General features: G+C 38.7%; 1 protein-coding gene across 3 annotated transcripts in view; it reads left to right on the forward strand.

Moving 5' to 3' along the window:
• PIEZO2 (piezo type mechanosensitive ion channel component 2) overlaps positions 1-22266 on the forward strand; it is a 498844-nt gene that overhangs the window by 434472 nt on the left and 42106 nt on the right. For all 3 annotated transcript variants that reach the window (XM_019545872.1, XM_019545881.1, XM_019545888.1), the window contains 6 exons: positions 763-834; positions 4682-4785; positions 9691-9802; positions 12689-12754; positions 16118-16284; positions 18518-18693. In XM_019545872.1, coding sequence (XP_019401417.1) covers positions 763-834; positions 4682-4785; positions 9691-9802; positions 12689-12754; positions 16118-16284; positions 18518-18693 — 697 coding nt within the window. The remainder of the gene's footprint in view (positions 1-762; positions 835-4681; positions 4786-9690; positions 9803-12688; positions 12755-16117; positions 16285-18517; positions 18694-22266) is intronic.

Raw genomic sequence — 22266 nt, forward strand, 5'->3', positions numbered from 1 at the left:
AGTACCATAATAGATAAAATATTCTTGACACTAAGATAGATAAAGTCATCTTGAAGTACCATAGTTTTCAAGGGTATCTGATTTAGGATGAAAGTCAGTGATTAAAAATAATTGGGGGAGGGTTTTTGGGGGGACATTTATGTTTATTTTTCATGGAATGAACAAGTAATAACACGGTTTTCGCAGCTTGCAACAATTAATGTTATATTCTCCAGATATCAATTTACATTAATCACTGATTAAATTAAATTTCCAAATATTTTTATGGCATTTACAAATGAATGCTGGGTAGACAATAAAATTATAGCAAGTGATGAAATATAACTGGCGACTGTAACCTCTTCTTGTTTGATTTTTTTTTATCACTTTCATGGAAAATCCGTGAAAACCTTGAGTATGTAATGAATGTCTGAATGCTAATAATTTGTTTTAAATACACATCAAAATATGCCAGGTTTTAAAGGAGGTATTTTTGAAATTGCAGATAAGTATAACATTTGAGTCTAAATATTTAAAAATCAACACTGTAAACTTTTATACTATAATCGTACTGAAATACTATTTTAATTATTGTTAGTGGGTTAGCATTTTGTGCTAACTCTTAATACACAGATATTTTTTTCTGAATATGTTTAGAAGACCTAGCATCTGACATGATTTTGCAGTTTAGATCTATTAAGAAAGATAACAAGTGATTAAACAAAGTGTAAGAAACATGTCTCTCATTCTGTAAAATTAATATATGGCCATATTTTATTTTAGGAGAAGCAGACAAAGAGAAAGCCAAGGGCAAAAAAAAGCTGTGGTGGCGGCCTTGGGTTGATCATGCTTCCAGTAGGTTTTCCTAATCATTTTACAAATACATGGATTTAACCCTTATATCCTTGACCAGAATGAAGGCATTCCCATGGCCTGTTTGTTTTATGCATGGTTTTATGATTGTGACTTGATAGAATACTTGATTGTATGAATCCATTACTTCAACTTTGAACTGTAAGGGACCCAATTAATAGTACTGTGCATTTGCACATAACATGGATCTAGACGCTTCCAAGAGTTTGCAATACTGTCAGGTCAGACAAAACCAGGAAGCAAAATAATCTATCACAGATACAAAGTCAGGCATTGTATTATAAAGGGTATCAGCTATTTGTCAAATATCAGAAAAATATCTATTTTTTTCAGTATATAGCACTGATTAGAATGCAAGATTAAAATTAAATATTTGAAAAACTTTTAAATGATCACTTTATATCCCTAAAGTTGCTTATTAGACACCACAATCAAATTGCACATTCCACATGTCTAATTCTCTGTATTTTACTCAGTATTTTACAACATAGTGAACATTTATTTTTATCAAGTCACAAGTAAACTGTGCCTATATCTTTCTTTTTCTAAAGGGCATAATGCTACTTTAGAGAGACCTATCCTTTTTCAAAAGTTTTGTGAGACAAGCTCATTGTTATTCTAGTTTCATTTAAAACAACAGTAAGGAAATAAGTCCCAACTACAATTAGAAATGGTTTTTTTTTTCATTTCAATTTCAGCCTACAGTCATTTGGGAAGGAATTGGATATGGTCTCTTGTTACTCCTCATACCATTTTTTTCGTAAACAGAACTGCCCAGAGAGAGGCTTTTGACTTCGGCTCTTTCCAATTTGTTTCTCCCTCATTATATAACATTCTTAGGGAACAACATGCATTTTGGTATTTAAACAGTGAGCATTATTTAAATTAATTATTGCAATAATGCAAAAACTTGTGGAAAGCATCACAGCACTGATGACCTTCTTTTGAGTTTCCTACCACATCCGTAGGGCACAAGGGTTTACCCAGAAGAAATAAGCAGTGTAGAACTTACTGAGTGAAAGTTCATAGACTCAGAAAGTGAATATACACAGAAAAGCTTTTCTTCTCCCTCAAAGGTATACCATTTTGAAATGCTCAATAATATTTTTGTGGCATCTTTTTGTAGAAAGCAAAAGATATTTCTGAAGGAAAATGTGAAAAAAACACTCTTCATTTTGTAAGAAGTATTGGTTTGTGTTTGTTGGTTGCATTTACACTGGTAGGGAACTGAGTTACTGGAGTCTGATGTGTTAGCCAGTTAAGTCAGTTCTGATATTTGCTACTTTGGACTATTTTGCCTTTTTATTTCTTTTATCTCTTTTATTTTCTTTAGTTTCAGTTGTTCTGCACTTAAATATATTTTGAAATTACAATATATTTATGTTTTGGATTTGATCCCACTATGAGAAGAGTGTGGGAAACATTCATAAGGTTTTTTGCATTGGCCTCTCTCCCATATAGTTCCTTCATTGGAAACAGGGCTCCTCCAGTCCTTTAAAACAGGCCTTTGAACCTCCATGAAAATCAGCAGGAATCAGAGTCAACAGGAATGCCTTGCACAGAGGCTCTCTGCTTGTAATAATTCTGCTCTGATGAAGAGGTTCAGGCAGAGCTCTTGGTCCTTAGATCCCTGTACCTGCCAGCTCCCTCTTCCTTCAGAGATACCCAGATTAGAAGAGAGTCCACTATGAGTTTCAAGAAAAAAAGGAATGCTGCCTTAAAGCTTACTTGCACCATGAGAAGGGGGAGGATCTGTGAGTAGATTCAGTGTGGCCAGGATTTCAGTAAGCCTCTTAGATGGCTGACTTTGCACCCTGTTCCATTCCGATGTGTATCTGTGAGAGTGCATTATTGCTGTTCAATCATACCTTCCTTTCTGCTTATTTTGTAGCATTCTTAGGGGACTGTATTGTTAAGTTATAGTGTCCCTTCAGAAATATTGGAATGAAAAGCTTGGAAACAGATTGCCAGTCTACATGTGTGATTGTAGAACATTCTTGGGGCTCTGACAGGCATTTAGATACTACTATAGTACAGATCCATGGCAATAGATTATACTGCTCAGTGCCCAAAATATGGTAGACCTCATCCTGCTGATCTTTTGTAGAGATAACTTCCATTGGCAACTACTGGAATTTTTCCTGAAGAAGTACTGTAGATTAGAGAGGCCTTTCAAGTATAAATCTTCCTGCAAGTTTTCAGGGTTTTTTAAGTATATTTGCTGTGGATATACTTAGAGGGGCAGATGTGGAATATTTTAAACTTATTGGAATGTTTTTCTCTTATTAGATTTTTTTTAATCTTTAATCAGATATATTCAAGTGGATTATTAGGGCAACTCTACATTCACTCTGGGCCATATCTCTGGATGTTGTCATGAATCTTACCCTGACCACTTGCGTCTGCTCCATGCATGGCTGAAAGTAAGGCAACAGAGCCACCACCTTAACATGATGTTGAGTGCACCCAGGATATTCTGAAGTCCTGTATCTTGGGTCAGCTTCATGGCTCTCACACAGCACCGTTCTAAGGTCATGGCATTGCCTTATTTCCAGGATTCGATGGGAGCAATTGTGTGGGGCATGCTTCATGTTGGCTCTCCTAGGTGTGGTATGGAAGCAATGTGAACATAGCCTACAGTCCACGCAGGGTTGCACTGATGCAACGAGGGGGTTGCAGAGGGACAGATGCCCATGCAGATAGACACAGTTGCCTTTATTTTAATGTAATTTTACATTAGACACCTTGTGTAGTCATCTTGTTTTTGGACAGAGCGCTGGCAACTTCTACCTCAGGCATAAGCTGGAGCTTTTCATGGGATTAGTAGTGTTCAGATGATCAGAAGGAAATATATAGAATGCAAGGTCTGATTGAATAGGATTGAAGCTATTGTCATTTTTCCAGAAGTTTTATAATGAGGGTTAAACATACAGTTTTTATATAAATTTATACTGCTCATATGTCCTTACTAAGTGACATTTAGTCCTTTAAATCTTTTAGCTTACATGCAGACATTACTTTACCAGTCTTCACTGCCAAATGTAATGCTGTGACTTTGATTTTTCTCTTGCTCTTTGCCTAAGTTTTTATTTTTTCCCTTGTTCGTTCATGTAGGCCTGTTATCTTTTAAGAAACAAAAACATTGCTTCTGTTCAAGGATATAAGGCCCAGTTCATTTACTCTGCATCTCTAATGTATCAAGGTTTCAGATTCTTTCTGAAACCATGGGCAAAAAATTAACCTCATTTGTGATCATGTTTAATAATATTCAAATGATTCATTTTAAACAAGCCAAGGTTTTCCATTACCTCATCAAAGTTTGAAAGCTGGGGGAAAAACAGTTAATACAATCTTATTGTGTAGCCTAAATGATACTTCAGCCCTTAAACTATGTTTCTCTCCTTTTTGTCCAGTGGTACAGCTTATATACTGCCATTTAGTTCACTGCTGGACTTTTCTTATTATTATCAATCCTGGATATGTTAGGTTTAACTATCTGTCAAATTCCTCTAAAATTTTAAGGTAACAACTTGCTCAAATTCAAGCTTTTTCTTTACATTTTGCCAGCCCATTTTCTTCTGATAGTGATGATTTATAAACTATAATGCACACATTTTCTAGTTTTCATCCTGCCCAAAATGTCATGTATGCTAATACCAAATAATCTGTCTGGCACAGAGTCCTCTTTATCTCTTGTTTCTTCTGTTTCCACATCTCCTGCTCATGATCTCTTTAATAACTGGATGTTTGTTTATACATCTTTGGGGCAATTCAGAATAAAAGTTGCTTTTTTTTAGCAAAAAATAAGCAGATATTTTATTTCACTTAGTGGTCAGAAGTGGAGATTATTATTTGTTTGAGACGGATAGTGAAGAAGAGGAGGAAGAGGAAAAAAAGGAAGAGGAAGAACCTCGGAAAAAATCCGCATTCCAGGTACAGTACTGAAGGGGTATATTCCATGCCAATCCAGTTACGTGGTTGGCACTTGAACTTGTTCCTACAGAGAGAATTAGAGTCAATGTATAAGCTTCTCATGATACCATCACATAAAGTTTAAACTCCCTGCAGCTTTTGTGTCTGAAGTTGATCTGAGATGTATGGAATATAAAGGTTCTTGCCAATTTAAAATACAGTGTTGCCTGCTGTTAACTTTGCCAAATTTCTGAAATGTAAAAACTGTAGTGGAATAGGATCTTTGTTCACTTGTATATGAAAAGTATTAAAAAAAAGAAAAACTTCCTTAACATGGACTTCATTTTTCTTTATTACAATAAAGACAAGGGAGTTAGTTATCTAGTTTTTGGCATTGCTTCTGAATGCCTGTATGATTCTGCTTTGAAAAGTTACTGCTGGTCGATGTAATGGTCACTGTAATCAACACCTTTTCATAAAGGGGTTCCTTGCTTGCAAATTAAAGCTTATTTCTGAGTAGAGGTTAGGGATAAGAGATGAGTGTATCAGGAAAGTTTATTTCAAAGGAGAAAAGGATCTAGTAACTTAATGTTACTCTGCAAAACTGTATTTTACTTTTATTGTTAATAAAATAATGTAGAAGATCATGGTGAATCAGAAGGATGATTAAGGTGTGCAGAGATTAAAGGAAGGCAACTGAGGGCGTAATATAGACAGGTGCTGAGCACTGAGCCTGCATATGTAAAATTACAAATGTTTAAATCTTTATAGGACTGTTACTGTATAAGGCCTGATTTTCAGAGATACCAAACACCTGATCCTGTGAAAAATTAAGTGCAGTTGTAACTTATCATAGAATCATAGAATCAATGAGTCGGAAGGGACCTAGACAGATCATCTAGTCTGACCCCCTGCCATGGGCAGAAAGGAGCACTGGGGGTGGCAGGGGTCATAAGACCCCAGCCAGGTGCCTATCCAGTCTCCTCTTGAAGATTTCCAGGGAAGGTGAAAGCACCACCTCTCTGGGAAGCCTATTCCAGGCTCTGGCCACCCTTACCGTAAAGTAGTTCTTCCTAATATCTAACCTAAGCCTATCCTCCCTCAGCTTGTGGCCATTGTTCCTGGTGACTCCAAGGGGGGGCCTGGTGAACAGACTTTCCCCGAGTCCCTGCTGCTGGCCCCTGATAAAGTTGTAGGCAGCCACAAAGTCCCCCCTCAGTCTCCTCTTACAACTTCATGTAAATGAGGATTCCTGTCCAGTTACATGCAGGCTTAAGACTTTGTAGAGACTGTTTTCTTATGCCATACCGATACCTCTTCCATGCCACTCCTGCAAGCATTGCTGAGAAGTATACATCCTTTTCCCCCTTCCGGGTCCCACTCTGTGTGTCCCAACCCTTGAAAATAAGGCTCTGTAGCACTCATGCAGAAACACTCTGTTCCATCTGCCTGCTGAGCCTCAGGCCATCACCTAAAAATAAACCCTTCCCACTTGCATGTCCAGGTTTGCATGTGGGAACTAAGGATGACATTTTTAAGAAGGTTGGCGCAGGCAGAAAAGTACATTTGCTTGTTAGTAGCTTGTTAATTGTTTGGTCAACACTCTGTATTCCACACAACCTAGAGCAAAAACAATACTAACACTTTTAACATGACGTTTGTTCTAAATCCTATTACAATTATTTTTAATTGCTGCTTTTTTAAAAAATATAAATAACCTTTTTTAACACTTACTTTTCATTGGATTATGGCAATATCCTCCTCAGCTTCACCATCCACTGGGGTTTACATTTATTGACTAGATAAAATGTTTTACTTAATAAAAAGTATTATACATAATGAGTTAGTGCAAATATTCTAATGGAAAGGTTGTGGTAAACAGCATGCATTGTTTTTGTGTCACATTGTTTAAAATGAATGTAAATCCTTTATTAACAGTCTAATCAGAAACACATAATGCATATCTTTTTATTAACAGTGTTCTTGTTTCTACTAACTGCTCTTGCATTGCCCTTCTTTATAGAGAGCTATTGGAAAATTTGCTTCAGCCATTTTAGCCTTGCCAAAGTCTGTCATTAAACTACCTAAAACTATTCTTCAGTATTTAATCAGAGCTGCAAAGGTATTTGACATTTCACAAAAGTTCACTAGTATGTGAGTCCATTCCATAGCATTTTGGCATTATGCACACCACTGTGCTTGTCTGCATTTTTCCTCTTTTATGAACTTCATGAAGAGTTATAACAGTGAAAAGCTTTGTAAATATTCAAAATTGTCAGTAGAACTTTTAGAAGTAGCAAATATAGAAATAATGGTCTCTTATTTTAAGTGTGGTCTCAGAGAAAAAATGCAGAGCCAGATGCATTGGAAGAGGGTCCCATGAAGCTGCATGAAACTATAGCCTCTGTGGTATCATTCTCAGAAAGCTGGCAAGACCATAGGGTAATCTAACCAAGTAAATATTCCCTCCCAGATTCATCTTTTAGTACTTTCCCCTGATGACCTAGATGATGATTAATCTGATTTGTGCTTCCTAAGCATTTTCATCTTCCTCAGATAAATTAAGCAATTTAACTGCTTAAGATTTTGAATTCCATATATATATCATGGTACTTCACAGTAAGCACTAAATGTATTTTTGATAAACTGTACCAGCTTCAGAACCTGCAAGTTCTTGCTTGGTAAGGGTTGTCCAATACTAAAATTCTAAAGCAAAATTACATGTAATTTAACCAAGCCCAAGCTGAAATATCCCATTATTTACCATGGGCTTTACTTATTTCATTTCTTTTATTTATGCTCTCACTGTCTCCCTTATTCTGGTTTGTCACTCATCTCTATGCTCTTCTTGGTATGCAGTTGATTGTAGATACAACAGGACTTCACCACAAGCTGTTCAATATTAGATTTTGACAGTGCTCAGTTTACAGTAATTTATGTAGCACATTAGAGCAACTGACCAGTATCTTCCTCCTTTATTATCAACTGTTACTTTAAAAGCAAAAGAAAATCCATTGCCTTCTAGGTCAGGGCGTTTTTCATATGGTACATATATTGGACAATCCAGAGAAATACAGAAAAAAGCGCTTACTATAAAAGGATTTGAAAGAGGTTTCCTGAGCTAACTTATTTCCTCAGCAACTATGCACACTGACAAATCAGAATGAATATGAAAATTTTTCTCCTTCCAAATTTAGAAAAACACAGTTTTTGACAATTTAAAAAAAAAAGATTGTACTTCTAATGATGAAAAATGACTTCTGTATATAAAAATGTACCCAACATTTATAAAGAAAAATAAAATTTACTATGTTATCACTTATAATGGATAATTTCAGCTTTCCTGAGACAGAGGTTTGTTCATGTAATTGTGTGCATGCTTGTCTTACAAACTGATGGAGCTCTTAGTCTGCTTTATTTAGTGCATGTATTTGCATGCTCTCTGGCTACAGGTAGATGATTATGTTGACTAGAAATGAATAAAGATGTAAAAACAGTTGAAATTTTTAAAATGTTTTCAATGAAAAGCATAACAAGAACAAAAGTGCAACGACTTTTGCTTCAAGTTGCTGCAAAATAAATGTTAGTTTCTCTTGTTCCTGTTACTCACAGGTTATAAAAAGAATTAATACTCTGTCATTGTGGGTTTTTTAATTGCTCATATGGGATCATAATTAAGTGCTATATCACTTAATAAACATTAGACCAACACCTGGTTAGTTTATGTATATCAACAGACCTATTCATATGAGTATGGTAAACAGGATTAAGCTCATTAACTATTCATTTCATCCCCACAGAATCCCATTATCATCAGTAAGTCTTACTGGATACATCTACACAAGACATTTATAATTAGCTCCATAATAAAGTCTCCATATCTACAGATGTGTCCCTATTAGACCACAGGAAACTAATTAACTCCACTGTAGGTTAATGGTTGTAAATACAAATACTATCCTACAGCAGAATTATTTACTGCACACTGTCAGGACTGGCTGGGGCACAAGGGTGGTACAATGTAGGGCTGCCTGCACACTGCCAGCCCCACAGCCTTGTACCCCAGCCAGTCCTTCTTCAGCATGTTGAGCCAGGTTGGAGCAGCTGTGGGATGGCAGGCTGACCCCTGGGGCCCTGTGCCAGCTGGGGCTGCTCCGACCCAGCTCAGCTTGCTATGGTCCTGGGCACATGTGTTAAACATAGCCCCTGGGAGCAATAAGCTCTGGCATAGTATGTGCTGGAGTTTATTACTTTGAATTAATTGCATGTGTAGATGTGCCTACTATCTACTAACAGATGGAGAAACAGAAGTAGAAAGCTTAAGCAAGGAAGAGAGCTATTGTCAAAACCAAGAAGAAAATGCAGGAATTCTTTGCTACTGATTCCTGACTGCATTATCAGACCTCTGTAATATTCCATTGCAATATATGTGGGGGAAGGCGGGGAGGACATTTCTTGAAGTATAAAAAGTTTACAGGCACAAATACAGTCCTGGAAAATTGCCATCTGTTGGTTGGTTTACTTGGGTGATTATAACTCTTACAATTAGAATTTTTATTTCACAGCATCTTCATTTGCAATGCTGATCAAGTAGAAATATAAACTGCTTAGAAACATTTAGATGAAGTGATCCATGTGCACAGCAATGTATTAATCCCCAAAGTTCAGAGCATGAATTTTTGTGGGTTCTTATGAAACCTGGTCCACCCACAAGTGTTTTTACATTTGGTTTCACGTTAATAAAAATAGCACAAGAAAGCCCAGCAGATCTTCAGGGGTAGTGTTTGGACTGGGATTCAAAATGTTTGCTCACCCCTGCAGATCTGAATGTGTTTGCCCTAAATATATATTCCTGTTTGTGGTTTACTTTACTGCTTACTTTCAAAATACGAAGAACCTTGAAATAAATGAGTTTGTACTCTTCAGTTTGTTTATCAGGCCTGGATTACTGATCCCAAAACTGCCCTCCGACAGAGACGCAAAGAGAAGAAATGGTTTGGGAAGGCAGAGAAGCGGAGGCAAAAAAGACCCGGAGATGGTATATATGATCCTGAATTTTTCAAAACCATGCATCAACCTTCCGTCATTTCCCATGCTGCAAGCACCCAAAGTATCACAGAGATGATATTCTCAGTGCTGTTGAGGAAAGAGGCCTCACAGAGATAATGTTCTCAGTCCTGTCAAGGGGACTTTGTGTTATTAATGAAGTGACTGCTAGTGGCTGGGTGGAGTTGAAAGCTGTGACTTGACAGAAAGTTTACTTTTGGCAGCTTCCTGGATGACGTGGCAGACAGTGCACGCCTGATATTGAAGTCACCCACAGTGGAAGGCTATTGATATGTTCTGTCAGTGCAGAGTAATAAACATTAGGGGACATCACAGGGAGGAGCAACAAGGTGACTGTTATGAAACATAACTAAGACATCCCAGGAAGAGTTAGTTAGGTTCAGGATGCTTGGTCATAAAAGGTCTTTTTGGGATGTAATATTTAAAACTGCACAGAGAAGCTAACTAATGGGAAAGGTGTTCTATGACTGACAAATACCACTTGGGGGCGGGGAAAGTATTTTCCAATATTAAACTCTGTCTTGTTACAGTGTGTCACCCTGAATTTGGACATATCAGTGGCATCATTCATCAGAATAGATGCAGTCCTTCTCAAAGTCCAGAATTAGCACACCTCTTGGAATTAGGTTTCTATTGCAGGCATTTGTTCATTCAGAACTTGGTTTCTGTAGAGATATAGGGTACAGACAGAAGTGCAGCTCCCTGCTGTAATTGAGAACGCTTTGCAGAAAGCGATATGAGTTACAACAATCTCCTGGAACAAACAGTAGTTCACTGTTGGTTCCAGGGAGGAGGGGAATCTAGGCAGCTGGTTTCCCCTAGCAGTGATCCCTCCTCTCTCCCTGTTTCAGGATGGGATGGGGGAAAGGGAGCAGAGGTTGCGCATTCTAGGGGTTCTCCAGCTAGTTCTGGAGGGTGGGGGTGTGAATTGGAGCTCCTTCCTACCTCGGGGGGGGGGACTGGGCGAGGGCTCCACTACACCTACCCCACCCTCCAGCAGGGGCTGAAAAAACCCCAGACCAAACTCCCTCTGCTCCCTTTCCCCCCTCCCATTCTGAAAACAGCGACAGCCTGGTAGGCATTGCAGGCAGAAGTTACAGAAAATACTCTATTTTGAAACATCTTGTAAAAGTAAAACATAAGTAAAACATTTTTACTTGATCGGTCATTTTTGAAGCTGTCTGCAGCCATACACTTGTGTTTGGTCATAGCTATAAACTGCTTTCTGTGGCCAGATTAGGCAAAAAATTGTCACTTCTGTCTGTGCCCTGAAGCTTGCTGTTTCTGTGAACATGTTTGCCAGTTAAAGTGTTTATATATATTTAAATACTCATCTAAATATAAATTATATAAATTATTCCATATCCATACGGAGTAATAGATAGATCTACTTATATGTGGAAAGGAAAAGACAACAGAAGTGCTAACACCTATCCCATCAGAGCTAGACAGGAAATAGGTTTCCCATCCCATCATAGGTTTTCATGATTTCAGTGGCTTTTCTGTTCCTCATTGAGACAAAACTAAGAGCATTTGAAAGCCAGAGAGAGAGAGAGACAGTGAATGAGAAAGAGTGAGCCATTCCACGAGGGCTTATAGCTTAGTACTCTGAGTATGCATCCAGACAATAAGAGACATGGGTTCAAGTGCTTGGCCTGAATCAGGCAGAGCAAGTGCTCTAATATTGGTTTCTTGCATCCTGGGTAAGTGCCCTAACTACTGGGCTATTGGCTAGTTTGGGGCCACAGAGTGTCTCTTTGGCTCTATCTCATCTTTGATTAGAAATATCATCTTAAGCAAAACTGATACATGCAAAAGTTTTATTTTTTATGAATTGACATTTTCTAATGGAAAAAAAAACAATTCCCAGCTCTAGTTCAAATTAATCCATATAAAAGCTTGCATATTTTTTGCTGCATTTGTCAAATGTGGATGTTCACTTTCATATAGTAGCAACTGAAGCTTTTCTTTTCAGACACAGAGGATTTAAGTGTTCATGTAGAATGTCCTTTATGATAGATCCAAATATTTCCAGCATCCCCAGTGAATTTAGCAGACAGCAAAGAATGACCATTCACATTTAACATTCTTTTATTTGCACCACAAAAGTGTTCATGTCTCTGTAATGTTTTGTTCATAAGCTTCTTCCTAATCTTGAGGGGTTTCTGAATTTAAAACCAACAGAGAAAAATACTTATTAGACGTTTTATTTGCCAGTTCTAGAGGCTGAAACAGTTTTGCTAAAAGTCCTTCTATCCTGTTAAAAAGAGGGAACATTTTAACTCTTTGTCACTGAAACTACAATTGCTGTGTTAATGTATCAGCTAAGATGCTGGTCGGATGCTTTTCCAAAGGCCTAGGTATGGCTGTGATTTCTTTTATCTATGTTAAAATTAATGTTCCATTTAGAACACATGGTGGATTCAAAACTACCCTTACGCTTTGTTTCAGCCTGTCAAATGCCTCATTATGCTGTTGTATCCTCAATCAACATGGAAATATTTGAGCTTAATGAATGAGGCAGAAGTCATTTAAAAAACTGGACAAACAGGTTAAAATTTCCAGAGGACTACCAAGTAAGCTTTAAAGGCTATATCCTTAGTCAGTATAAGGCCAAATAACTCTATTGAAATAAGTGGAGAGGCACTGATTTATACCATCTGGGGATTGTTTCTCAGTCATAATTAATCATAGGAAATGTTATTGTAAACAATTAACTAAGTGTTCTATTAAGGCAGGATGAATTCAAGCGCTTCTGTTCAAATAGCCATGAAATCCCTCTTCACTTTCAGTATAATTTACATTTAAACCTATATAGAATGGCTTTTAACAATTGCTTTGAATATTAATTTGGCAGCTGTTATTGACGTTGATTATGAAGACAAAGAAGAGGAACCTGTCAAAAAGAAATCAGATGGACCAGGTATGCTGGCAGAAAGGAGGTTGCTCCGATATTTTGCATGGTTAATGTGCAAGTGACTTAGTGTCAGCATGTAAGCAAGAGGACTTGCTACAAAAAAATAAATATTACCAGAACTGGAGGGAAATAGTTGTGAAAAGCTATAGGTAACAGCTTGAATCAATTCCAAAGTGCCAAGCACCCACTTGAAGTCGATGGGACAGCAATGAGGAGAACATATTCTCATTACCTCACTGCATGTGACCCTTTAAGCAAGAATAGCAGTCTTCCATGGAAATAAATGTTTCCCTTTCTGAAAATGTTTAGATGTAATCGATCCCCAAAAGATTGTTTTTAAAACAATGGCAGAGAACAACAAAGCTACCAGAACAACCACAGCTTCATTAATATTGTATACTGAATGACTTCCACCCCTAAGAGAAAAATGACCTTCTAGATTAGGCTAGAACTCGATGGCAAGGCGTTGTGGTGAGACCATCAGATACCATTAGCTGCCAAACAGTATAAGTAGACTGCGGCTTTCAAGTAAGCAGACAGCTGCTACTCCATTAATTCAACAGCACAAATCATCTGCCATTGTGTGGGGGTGTTTAAAACCAAACCTCTTTGTGGACTGTTCATTTATATACTATATATCTATGCACATGTATATATTAGATTTTCTTTTAAACTGTGCATTGAGTATGTTTGAAACATAGAGAAAGTGTGGTGCTAAGAGGGAAGAATCATAGCTTTTTCCTTTAGCTCACAGTGCCAAGATTTTGGTTAACCTAAAGACCAATACCTTAAAGTATATATGAATAATACTTTAGTAAGTGAACTATGAAATCCTTCAAAAATCCAGTAATACAGAAAAAAGACTGAGGGAAGTGCAAAAACAATTGATATAATGATGTTACCAAAAAAAAAAAAATGGAAGTAAATGCAATCACAGTCAAAGACAGTGGGAACAGCACCTTGGATTAGAAACGCCTCAGATAATGTTTTTGTCATTTTAAAAACTATTTGGCATGATATTGTCATTGGTGTTGCTGCTCTTGTTTTAAGATTAGTGTTTTGTTTTGTTTTTAAATTTTTGCTTATTAATTTGTTAGTGCCCGACTTTTACTTGCTGTTTAAAACCAGGCACACCCCAAGGCATTGAGTGACATCTGCTGGTGAAACTCAGTAAATATAAACACTTTAGCTGAATGTTACAGAGTCTCTACACTGGTTTTCAACCTGTGGTTCATGGACCCATGGGGAGTCCACAGATTATGTATAAGGGGCCCATGAAAGAGGACTATGATCAATCAAAAGTATATGAATACCCTCGCTTACAGTTCAAAGGAGTCCACACCTCCATTTGCAGGTTCCAAAGGGGTCCATACCTCCATTCAACATTTTTCAGGGGTCCACAAATGAAGAAAGTTTGAAAACCACTGCTGTAAAATGTTCTGTGACCTGTAGGTCAGTTAGTCCAATCTTGAGTCCCTATCTATGGTGCTTAGTGATTGGGAAACCTAACAGAGGGGTGGATACTGCTTCAAACAGAGGACTACGTCTGTTTGTGATGATAGGGGGAAATTAGGTCTAAATTTTATTTTTAACTTGAATTCACACAGACAAGAGCTGATGTGAAAAAAATACTACTAGTAATGCTAATACTAATTCAGATTTCCATCAGTCGGCTAATAAAAACAAATCCAACTAAAACTACTGTTGTGTGTTTAGAGACAGTGGTTTTTACACACTTTTTGATCTACACCTTACAAAATGTACTGGTTTTTTTATTTTAGAAAATACACACACACACATCCACAATGTTTAATTAATTGAGCTCTTTATGCAGCTGCACACATGCACAGTGTAGCTGCATAAAGATCACAACTAGTTAAACATTTTGAAAGTAGGAGCAAACATACTACACAGTTCAATAGATGTTAGACACGTGTGAGTGAAACGTTTATAAGAGGCTATTGAAATGATGAACATAAAGAGATAAAGAGTTGGAGTAATGTTGCCCAGATACTTGAGTACCTAGGCAGGTTAAAGAGACAAGTTCATCCTTAGAAAACTCCCAGTGTAAAAGTAGAACTGGCTAGGATAAACTCCATTGCACAGAGGAACATTTATGTGAGCAGGAGTGGATCCAAGGGGGTGCAGTGGCATAGTCTCATCCCCACTTCCACAATGTAGGTCGGGCGTCCACTGCTCCAGTTTCTCTCAGACCCAAAGTCTGGGCCCCCAGTGGAGTCTGAGGCATAGCTGGAGCTCCAGGCTGGCAGGGGATACCCAGGGGACCAAGCCAGGAACATAGCAGGGGGACACACCCACTGCCACCACTGTCCCCAGCTGGCCAGGAACAAGGGAAGCCCTGGGCTTGTCCTGTGCCCCGCTTCAGGCAGGGGCTGCAGGGGGTGATGTGCCTGGCAACAGTGGTGAAGGGTGGGTCTCTGCTCCCTCCCCTTCCACCACATTTCTGCTGGCCCAGGGTCTCCAGCTATGGGGACCAGCTGTGCAAGGTGCTGGGATGGGCAAGGCTGGGGACAGAGGCCCTGGGCAGTTCCCCATATCAGCACTTGCTTCTAGCCAGTGGGTGACGCCTGAGGGGACTCAACCAAGGCACATGGGGAAGCACCCACTGTTGCCACTGTCCCTGGCCAAGCCCAGCATGCCACATTGTCATTCATAGAGGCCCCTAGCTGGAGCAAGGCAAGAGCAGCCCTGGTGCTTTCCCAACCCATGGGTAAGCTGTGCACAGCAGCAGTGGGTCCCCCCATCCTGAGCCAGGTTGTAAACCCAAGGCAAACCCTGTTGTAATAGGAGAGGGAGGAATGGGATGGGGGAAGATGCTGGCACTGGAAGGGAGGAGTTGCCAAGAATTGGGGAGGGAGGGAATATAACCTACTTTGGGGGCCCCTGTTTTGGGGCCACATACAATCTTCCTGCTGAGGGGTGGGGGCTTTTAGCCACCCCTGTGCCACTAGTTGCATCTTCTGCAGCCCCATTTTCAAATTCCTAGATCCGCCCATGTATGTGTGGGATGGTCTTGGGGCTTTGCTTTGCACTCTCTTACTTGCATAAATTGTTACTGAGGACTCTTACTTGAGTAATGAATGGTTGCAAGATCAAGATCATAGAGAGAAAGAGGTATGCCAGACTATGAACAAAGACAGAAAAGCATGTAGGAAATGCCCAAAAAGCCAGATGGTCTCCAACCATTTCTAAATACTCCTGTTACTGACATAGAAAGGTCTTGCAGGCTGGATTATTGTTACTGGCATTACTGAATAAAGTGTAAGTTAAACAAGTGTCATATTAGGAATATAGTATTAGTGAAAAAGTCTATGTTCATTAACTCTGTATCACTTTGCCCCCTTCCAGATAATATCATCAAAAGAATATTTAATATTTTGAAGTTTACTTGGGTCCTTTTTCTGGCAACATTAGACAGTTTTACAGCTTGGCTGAACTCTATTTCAAGAGAGCATATTGATATCTCTACAGTACTGAGAATTGAACGATGTATGTTGACCAGGGAAATTAAAAAGGTAATGCACTGACTCCTTTTCATCACTCATATCATTCATGTTCCAGTGATAAATGAGAAAATTATCTTTTCACATCTGCTGGAGTTGGTGTAATAGAAATGGAAACTTATCAGTCTTGTTCATATGGATTTACAGAATTGTATTCACTCTGTAATTCACTCTTTTTTCTGATAAGTCATTAGAACCATTGCTCTAGGCATCTGAGTGGAAAAAAAAATGTTTGTGAAGATTGACAAGACAGCACAGAGCTCTAGGATTTAGCTCCGAAACTCCCACCAGACAGTGTGAGTTTAGTAGACATTGAAGAATCAAGTCAGGAGAGAGTAAAACATGGTTCTTTTCTAAGAATCCCAGAGTTAAGTTCAGTCTGAATCTACTCCAACTTTTGGAAATGCAGCTTATGTTGGTATCGTTAAAAGTATGTATTAACATTCTTCTTCCTGGATATGCATCAGACCATCTCATTTATACTACCATATTAGTAATATAATATCTATTATCAAAGCATAGTGTAAAATACTGACTTTATTAGGGTCAAATTGACAAAGACAGATATGTAAAGATGCAGATAGGAATCCAGGGACTCACAGAAGCAAAGTAGGTTAGGTACCTAAGTCCCACAGGCCTCAATAGAAGTTAATCACCAAGCCTGCTTAGGCACTTCCATAAATCTCACTAGGCATCTAAATACCTTTGTAAATCTGGCATGTAGATCTATACTTTAGTTTAGGGGTTGAGGTTTTTTCCTATCTTTGAAAGATATTTATTAACCTCCTGCACCCTTCTAAATTTGGAGAAAATTACAAACAATGGGGTTAACTCATTAGTCATCTTGACAATATCAGTGTGCCAAACTACAAGAGTCTGCTTGTGTACCTGAAAGAAATACATGAGTAGGCTGCATACAAGGCATGATTCCAAAGATAGTTGGTCCTGAACAAAAAAGAAACTTATACTCCTCTGTAGATGGGAAGTGCAGAGCTCCTAAGAGACATGGGTGCATCTTGATGCATTCTTGCTGTGTCTGCAAAAAATTATAGCACTCCTGGAATCCCAGCGCAATTTCCATACAGTTGGGAGAGCAAGTGACTGGCATGGTAATAGTTAGGCAACAACATAAACTCATGCAATTTGGGGGCTAAGGGAGTCTCTCTGAGATGATGCTGTTTTGCCTCAGTGATCCCCAACCTAGCTGACAGTTCTGTTTTAGGGCTGTAAGCCACAGGGAATTTCCTTGGGCCAGGTAGCTCCTGTATTTCCTCTGTGTATTCATTGAGGAATAACCTGATATTGTGTCCTAACTCTTACAGTCTTAGAAACAGTTCCAGAGTGCTTTGGTTTTCACATCTGGTCTAGTTTATTTGGGTCCACAAAAAAACAATAATGCTGAATGTGTGGCATTATTTAATTTAGCAACAAATGTTTGATTATAACATTAGTGTATAAGCAGCAGATTGTGGAGAAGGGTGGCATTGGCTTTACTCAAAACTTTCTTAAATTCCTTGAGTTTTGATGAAAATGTTATGGTAATCAGTATCCAAATTTCACATTTTGAAAAATTTTTAACCCCGTCTAGTTTAGTGGAAGAAGGAATAATGCTATTTAAGGGAATACAGAATATTTTAGGCATCTTTTTATATAATGTATTGTCAACACTTTCCGGTACAGCAGTAAATCTCTGCCTAAAAGTCTGAAAAATTGACTGTGCTACTCCATGTTTCTTCTGAAGCCAGTACAACTATTGATGGAACAAGCTGTATCTTGTTCTGCCTTAGGACCCTTCCTTAACATTTTCAACAACACTCTTATGCAGATCTTTATTTTACTGACAATAATATCATGGCCAGAAAGAACTCTCCTTGACTCCCATGCTCAGGGTTTGTTGACAGTTAATGAAAGCATTCCCTTGGGAAAAAAAAATATTCTTTGAGAGACAATAAATATTGATGCCGACAATGTTTTTTTCACAGTTTTCTGACTGTGCCTATACATTATCAACAAATGTATATCTCAGTTATACATGAATGGAAATCATAAGTACCCTCAATATAGTTTTATGGCACTGGACATGAAATCAGATTTTGACTCTCATTTGAAGAAAAGTTGGAGAAAACTTGTCTTTCTGCCAGTTTGTTGTTTGCAGGATCCCTTAAGGGCTCATTTCCAAACAACTAAAGAAACTAGGACCTCACCAAAGCCAAAACCTTATCTATATCTTTTCCCACTTACCTAGGGGAATGTTCCAACTCGTGAGAGTATCCACATGTATTACCAGAACCATATGATGAACCTTTCTAAAGAATCAGGACTGGACACAATTGATGAAGATGCTGGTCAAGCTTCTGGTCTAGAGGCATCTGAGAGGATGGATAGTTTAGATTCAGCAGCTTCACGTGACAGTATTTCCAGGTATTTGTTAAAAAAGTACTCTGGTATTTTTGCAAATGAGAAAAATCATGCAGTAGAATTAATTTTGGTAAATTGTTTTGTAATGCTGGACTTGACTCTTTGATTTATCAGTGACAGTACAGTAGATAAAAAGTGAATTTTCTCTTGCTTTTGACTGTAATCATCTTTCCTGCAGAGCAGTGAGGGGCTTTAAGCTTTCTGTAGAGCAGGAAGGGGTATCTGACTTAACTTTTTTTCCTCTAAACCATTACTTTTTATTTCCTTTTGAATTAATCCTAAATGACAAGTTTCTATAAGGTTTTTTGTCTTACAGAAATTAGTAGCATTTTATATCTCTGTAGGTAGATACTCGTATGATATTTTGCTGTATGAAAATAAGCTTTGAGTCAAGGAATGTCATCATTTTTTACACAGATCTTGTTCATGGAACATGAAGTTCTTATCTGTTGCACATAACCTGCATAAACAGCTTTGCATCAGGAAACCATAGTGCTTTGAGCAAATGGACTCTTTCTCCACAAGTGTGGAGAAAGAGCCAAACAGCACTTTCCTTCATTCCCATGCTTATAACCCAGTAATCTGTGCAGTTTTTGTATCCACCATTTGTGCCCCTAACATTTGTGTAGGAAACACACCTTCCCCCTGCACACTCCTCTGGAAAAGTGTTGTAGAATTCAGTACCAAACTTTCTATATGTACTCAGCTGTTTCTCTCACAGACGCACATAGAGGCTCCCGCTTATTCACTTCCTCCTGATCCAGAAACATCCTGTTTTTACTGAGCCAAGTGCATTCTTTACCTCTGAGTGGCCATGGAAGCTGTCCTATAGTGTCAAAAGGGAGAGGGAAGCTTTGAATTACAGCTATTTCATAATCCGATTGTTGCCTTCTGCTGTTTTCTAGTCTTCTCTGAAGTATGGCAGTATCAACTCACACTCCATTGCTTGTGTATACAGTAAACTATGCTCAGCTTTTACTAATGACATATGGTTAGAGGTTAACAAGTTAAAAATAATAGGGGCTTGTTTTTCTTTCCAAGGTTATTCAAAAGCAAATGTGACTGAGAGTCTCTGCTTATCTCAGATACATAAGTCTGAGTGCAGTACATGAGTCAAATATCCACAAAATGTTCCTACATTATTCCACTGACTGTAAAACAATGCCTATACACAGTCAGTGGTGTACTGCTATCAAATTGTCAACATTTCCTGTTACAGCACACATTTCCCAGTAGCTAACTACCAACCCACGTGAAATGTTCACCTTTTCTCCAAAAGTTAACCAGGCACTGACTACAGAGGAAAAAATAATAAAGTCAAATTCTATGCTCAGCTTTATGCAGCACCTGTTGACTTCAACTGCAGTCATGTATGCATACCTAAAGGGGAGAATGTAGCTCATAGGATTTACTTAGCTGCGCTTTTAAAAAGAAAAGTTATGTAGGTACAAAGTCATTCCCATTAAAACAAAATTCAGTCTTATTATTCAATAAGAGGAGAAATCGGAATCAATTATAGAGCAGAATGTAGTAGCAATATATTAGTGTTAGCTAACATGGTTTCAACACTTAAAGCTTGTTCTTATTGCATAGGGAGTGTAATTTTACTTTCTAAAAGGACATAGGTTCCAAATGTATATTAATAATGTAACTGTTGTGAACCCAATACCTAAATGACTTTTTTTGGGGTAAAATTGTATCCTCTGTTCTGGTTCAATCATTTCTTTTTTGAAATTGCCATGGTCTACAGTTATTCTGCTAAACCAGTCATCCTGGGCAACAGGATAAATCATACCTATTTTAATAGCTGTTTTATGCTCACTAATGAGATCTCTTGAAATCTCTCAAAATAAGATAACACAAGGGTACATTAGCAAAGGAGCAACAAAGTGCATTCACAATTGAGTTTTCTAAGTGCAAATTTTTCCCTGAATGAATACTTAAGTACTTTTATATCAGTAATATCTGTAGATGGTACACATCTGTTGCAATAATATTGACCTTTGATTAAAGGAAGCGATAAGCAGTCACTTAGGGTACAGACTGATGTCACAGCCATATTGATCTCAGATTATACCAGTGTAGGCTACTACCATGCACATGCACATATCCACGTGCTTCTATGGCAGTACAAGCATAGCAAAATGGTTACATGTTTCCTTCAGGGATAAAATTAGTGATTTATCTAAGTTGTATTGCTTTGGGAACCTGCAGTTATAACAGTTATAGTGCAGCAGCTGATATATGCTCCTGAATTATCAGCTCACCTTCCCCTTTTAAAAGCTTAACAGATACATTTATTCATAGCTTTAGACTTCCCTGCACTAGAGCTACTAGAGCTAATGATAGCTCTTCTTTCTGTTTATAAGGGTACCTCTACCACTTCCTGGGATTGTGAAGAGCTCTTGTGTGCTGTTTTAAGGCAATGAAGTTCTGTAACTCACAATGGATCAATTCTTTGAATACCCAAATGACAAAAGGGCACTGACATTCAAGGAAATGACTGATGGACAAGTCCTTATAAATATATTAAACAAACATACTTACCTTGAGAATAAATTTCTTTTACAAACAAGCAAGGTAATGATTGAATCTAAATCATCCATTGGACCTGGACAGGTTACAGGGGTGGGTGGATGAGAATAAGATGGGATTCAACACTGACAAGTGCAAGGTGCTGCACCTGGGGAGGAAGAACCAGCAGCATGCCTACAAGCTAGGGAACTCCCTTCTCATTAGCACAGAGGCAGAAAAGGATCTTGGAGTCATTATAGACTCCAAGATGAACATGGGCCGCCAATGTGAGGATGTGGTCAGGAAGGCTAACTGCACCTTGTCATGCATCCATAGATGCATCACGAGCAGGTCCAAGGAGGTGATCCTCCCCCTCTATGCAACACTGGTCAGGCCGCAGTTGAAGTACTGCATCCAGTTCTGGGCGCCGCACTTCAGGAGGGATGTGGACAACATCAAGAGTGTCCAGAGGAGGGCCATTTGCAGGGGGCAGCAGGGCAGACCCTACGAGGGGCGGCTATGAGACCCAAACCTGTTCAGCCTCCACAAGAGAAGGCTGAGGGGGGACTTGGTGGCCATCTATAAGCTGGACAAGGGAGACCAGCAGGCAATGGGAGAGTCCCTGTTCCCCCGAGCACTACCGGGAGTAACAAGGAATAACGGCCATAAATTGACTGAGAGTAGATTCAGATTAGACATCAGGAGGCGCTACTTCACAGTCAGGGCAGCTAAGATCTGCAACCAACTTCCAAGGGAAGTGGTGCTCACTCCTATCTTGGGGGTCTTCAGAAGGAGGCTAGATAGACACCTAGCCATGGTCATTTGACCCCAGCATTCTTTCCTGCCCATGGCAGGGGGTCGGACTTGATGATCTGCTCAGGTCCCTTCCAACCCTCCCAACTATGAAACTATCCCTCAGCTCACAACTCTGAGTCTGCAGTGGAAAAAGGGCAGTCACTTCTTACAAAGAGGGATGAAACCATCACTGCAGTTGTCTTCTCCTCCTTTTTGTGCCCCTACAGAACCCCTTTCAGTGGGTATCAGGATATCAGCCTAAGGTGG

Source organism: Crocodylus porosus, unplaced genomic scaffold (genome assembly GCF_001723895.1).
Source record: "Crocodylus porosus isolate Cpor-Errol unplaced genomic scaffold, CroPor_comp1, whole genome shotgun sequence".
Lineage (NCBI taxonomy): Eukaryota > Metazoa > Chordata > Crocodylia > Crocodylidae > Crocodylus > Crocodylus porosus.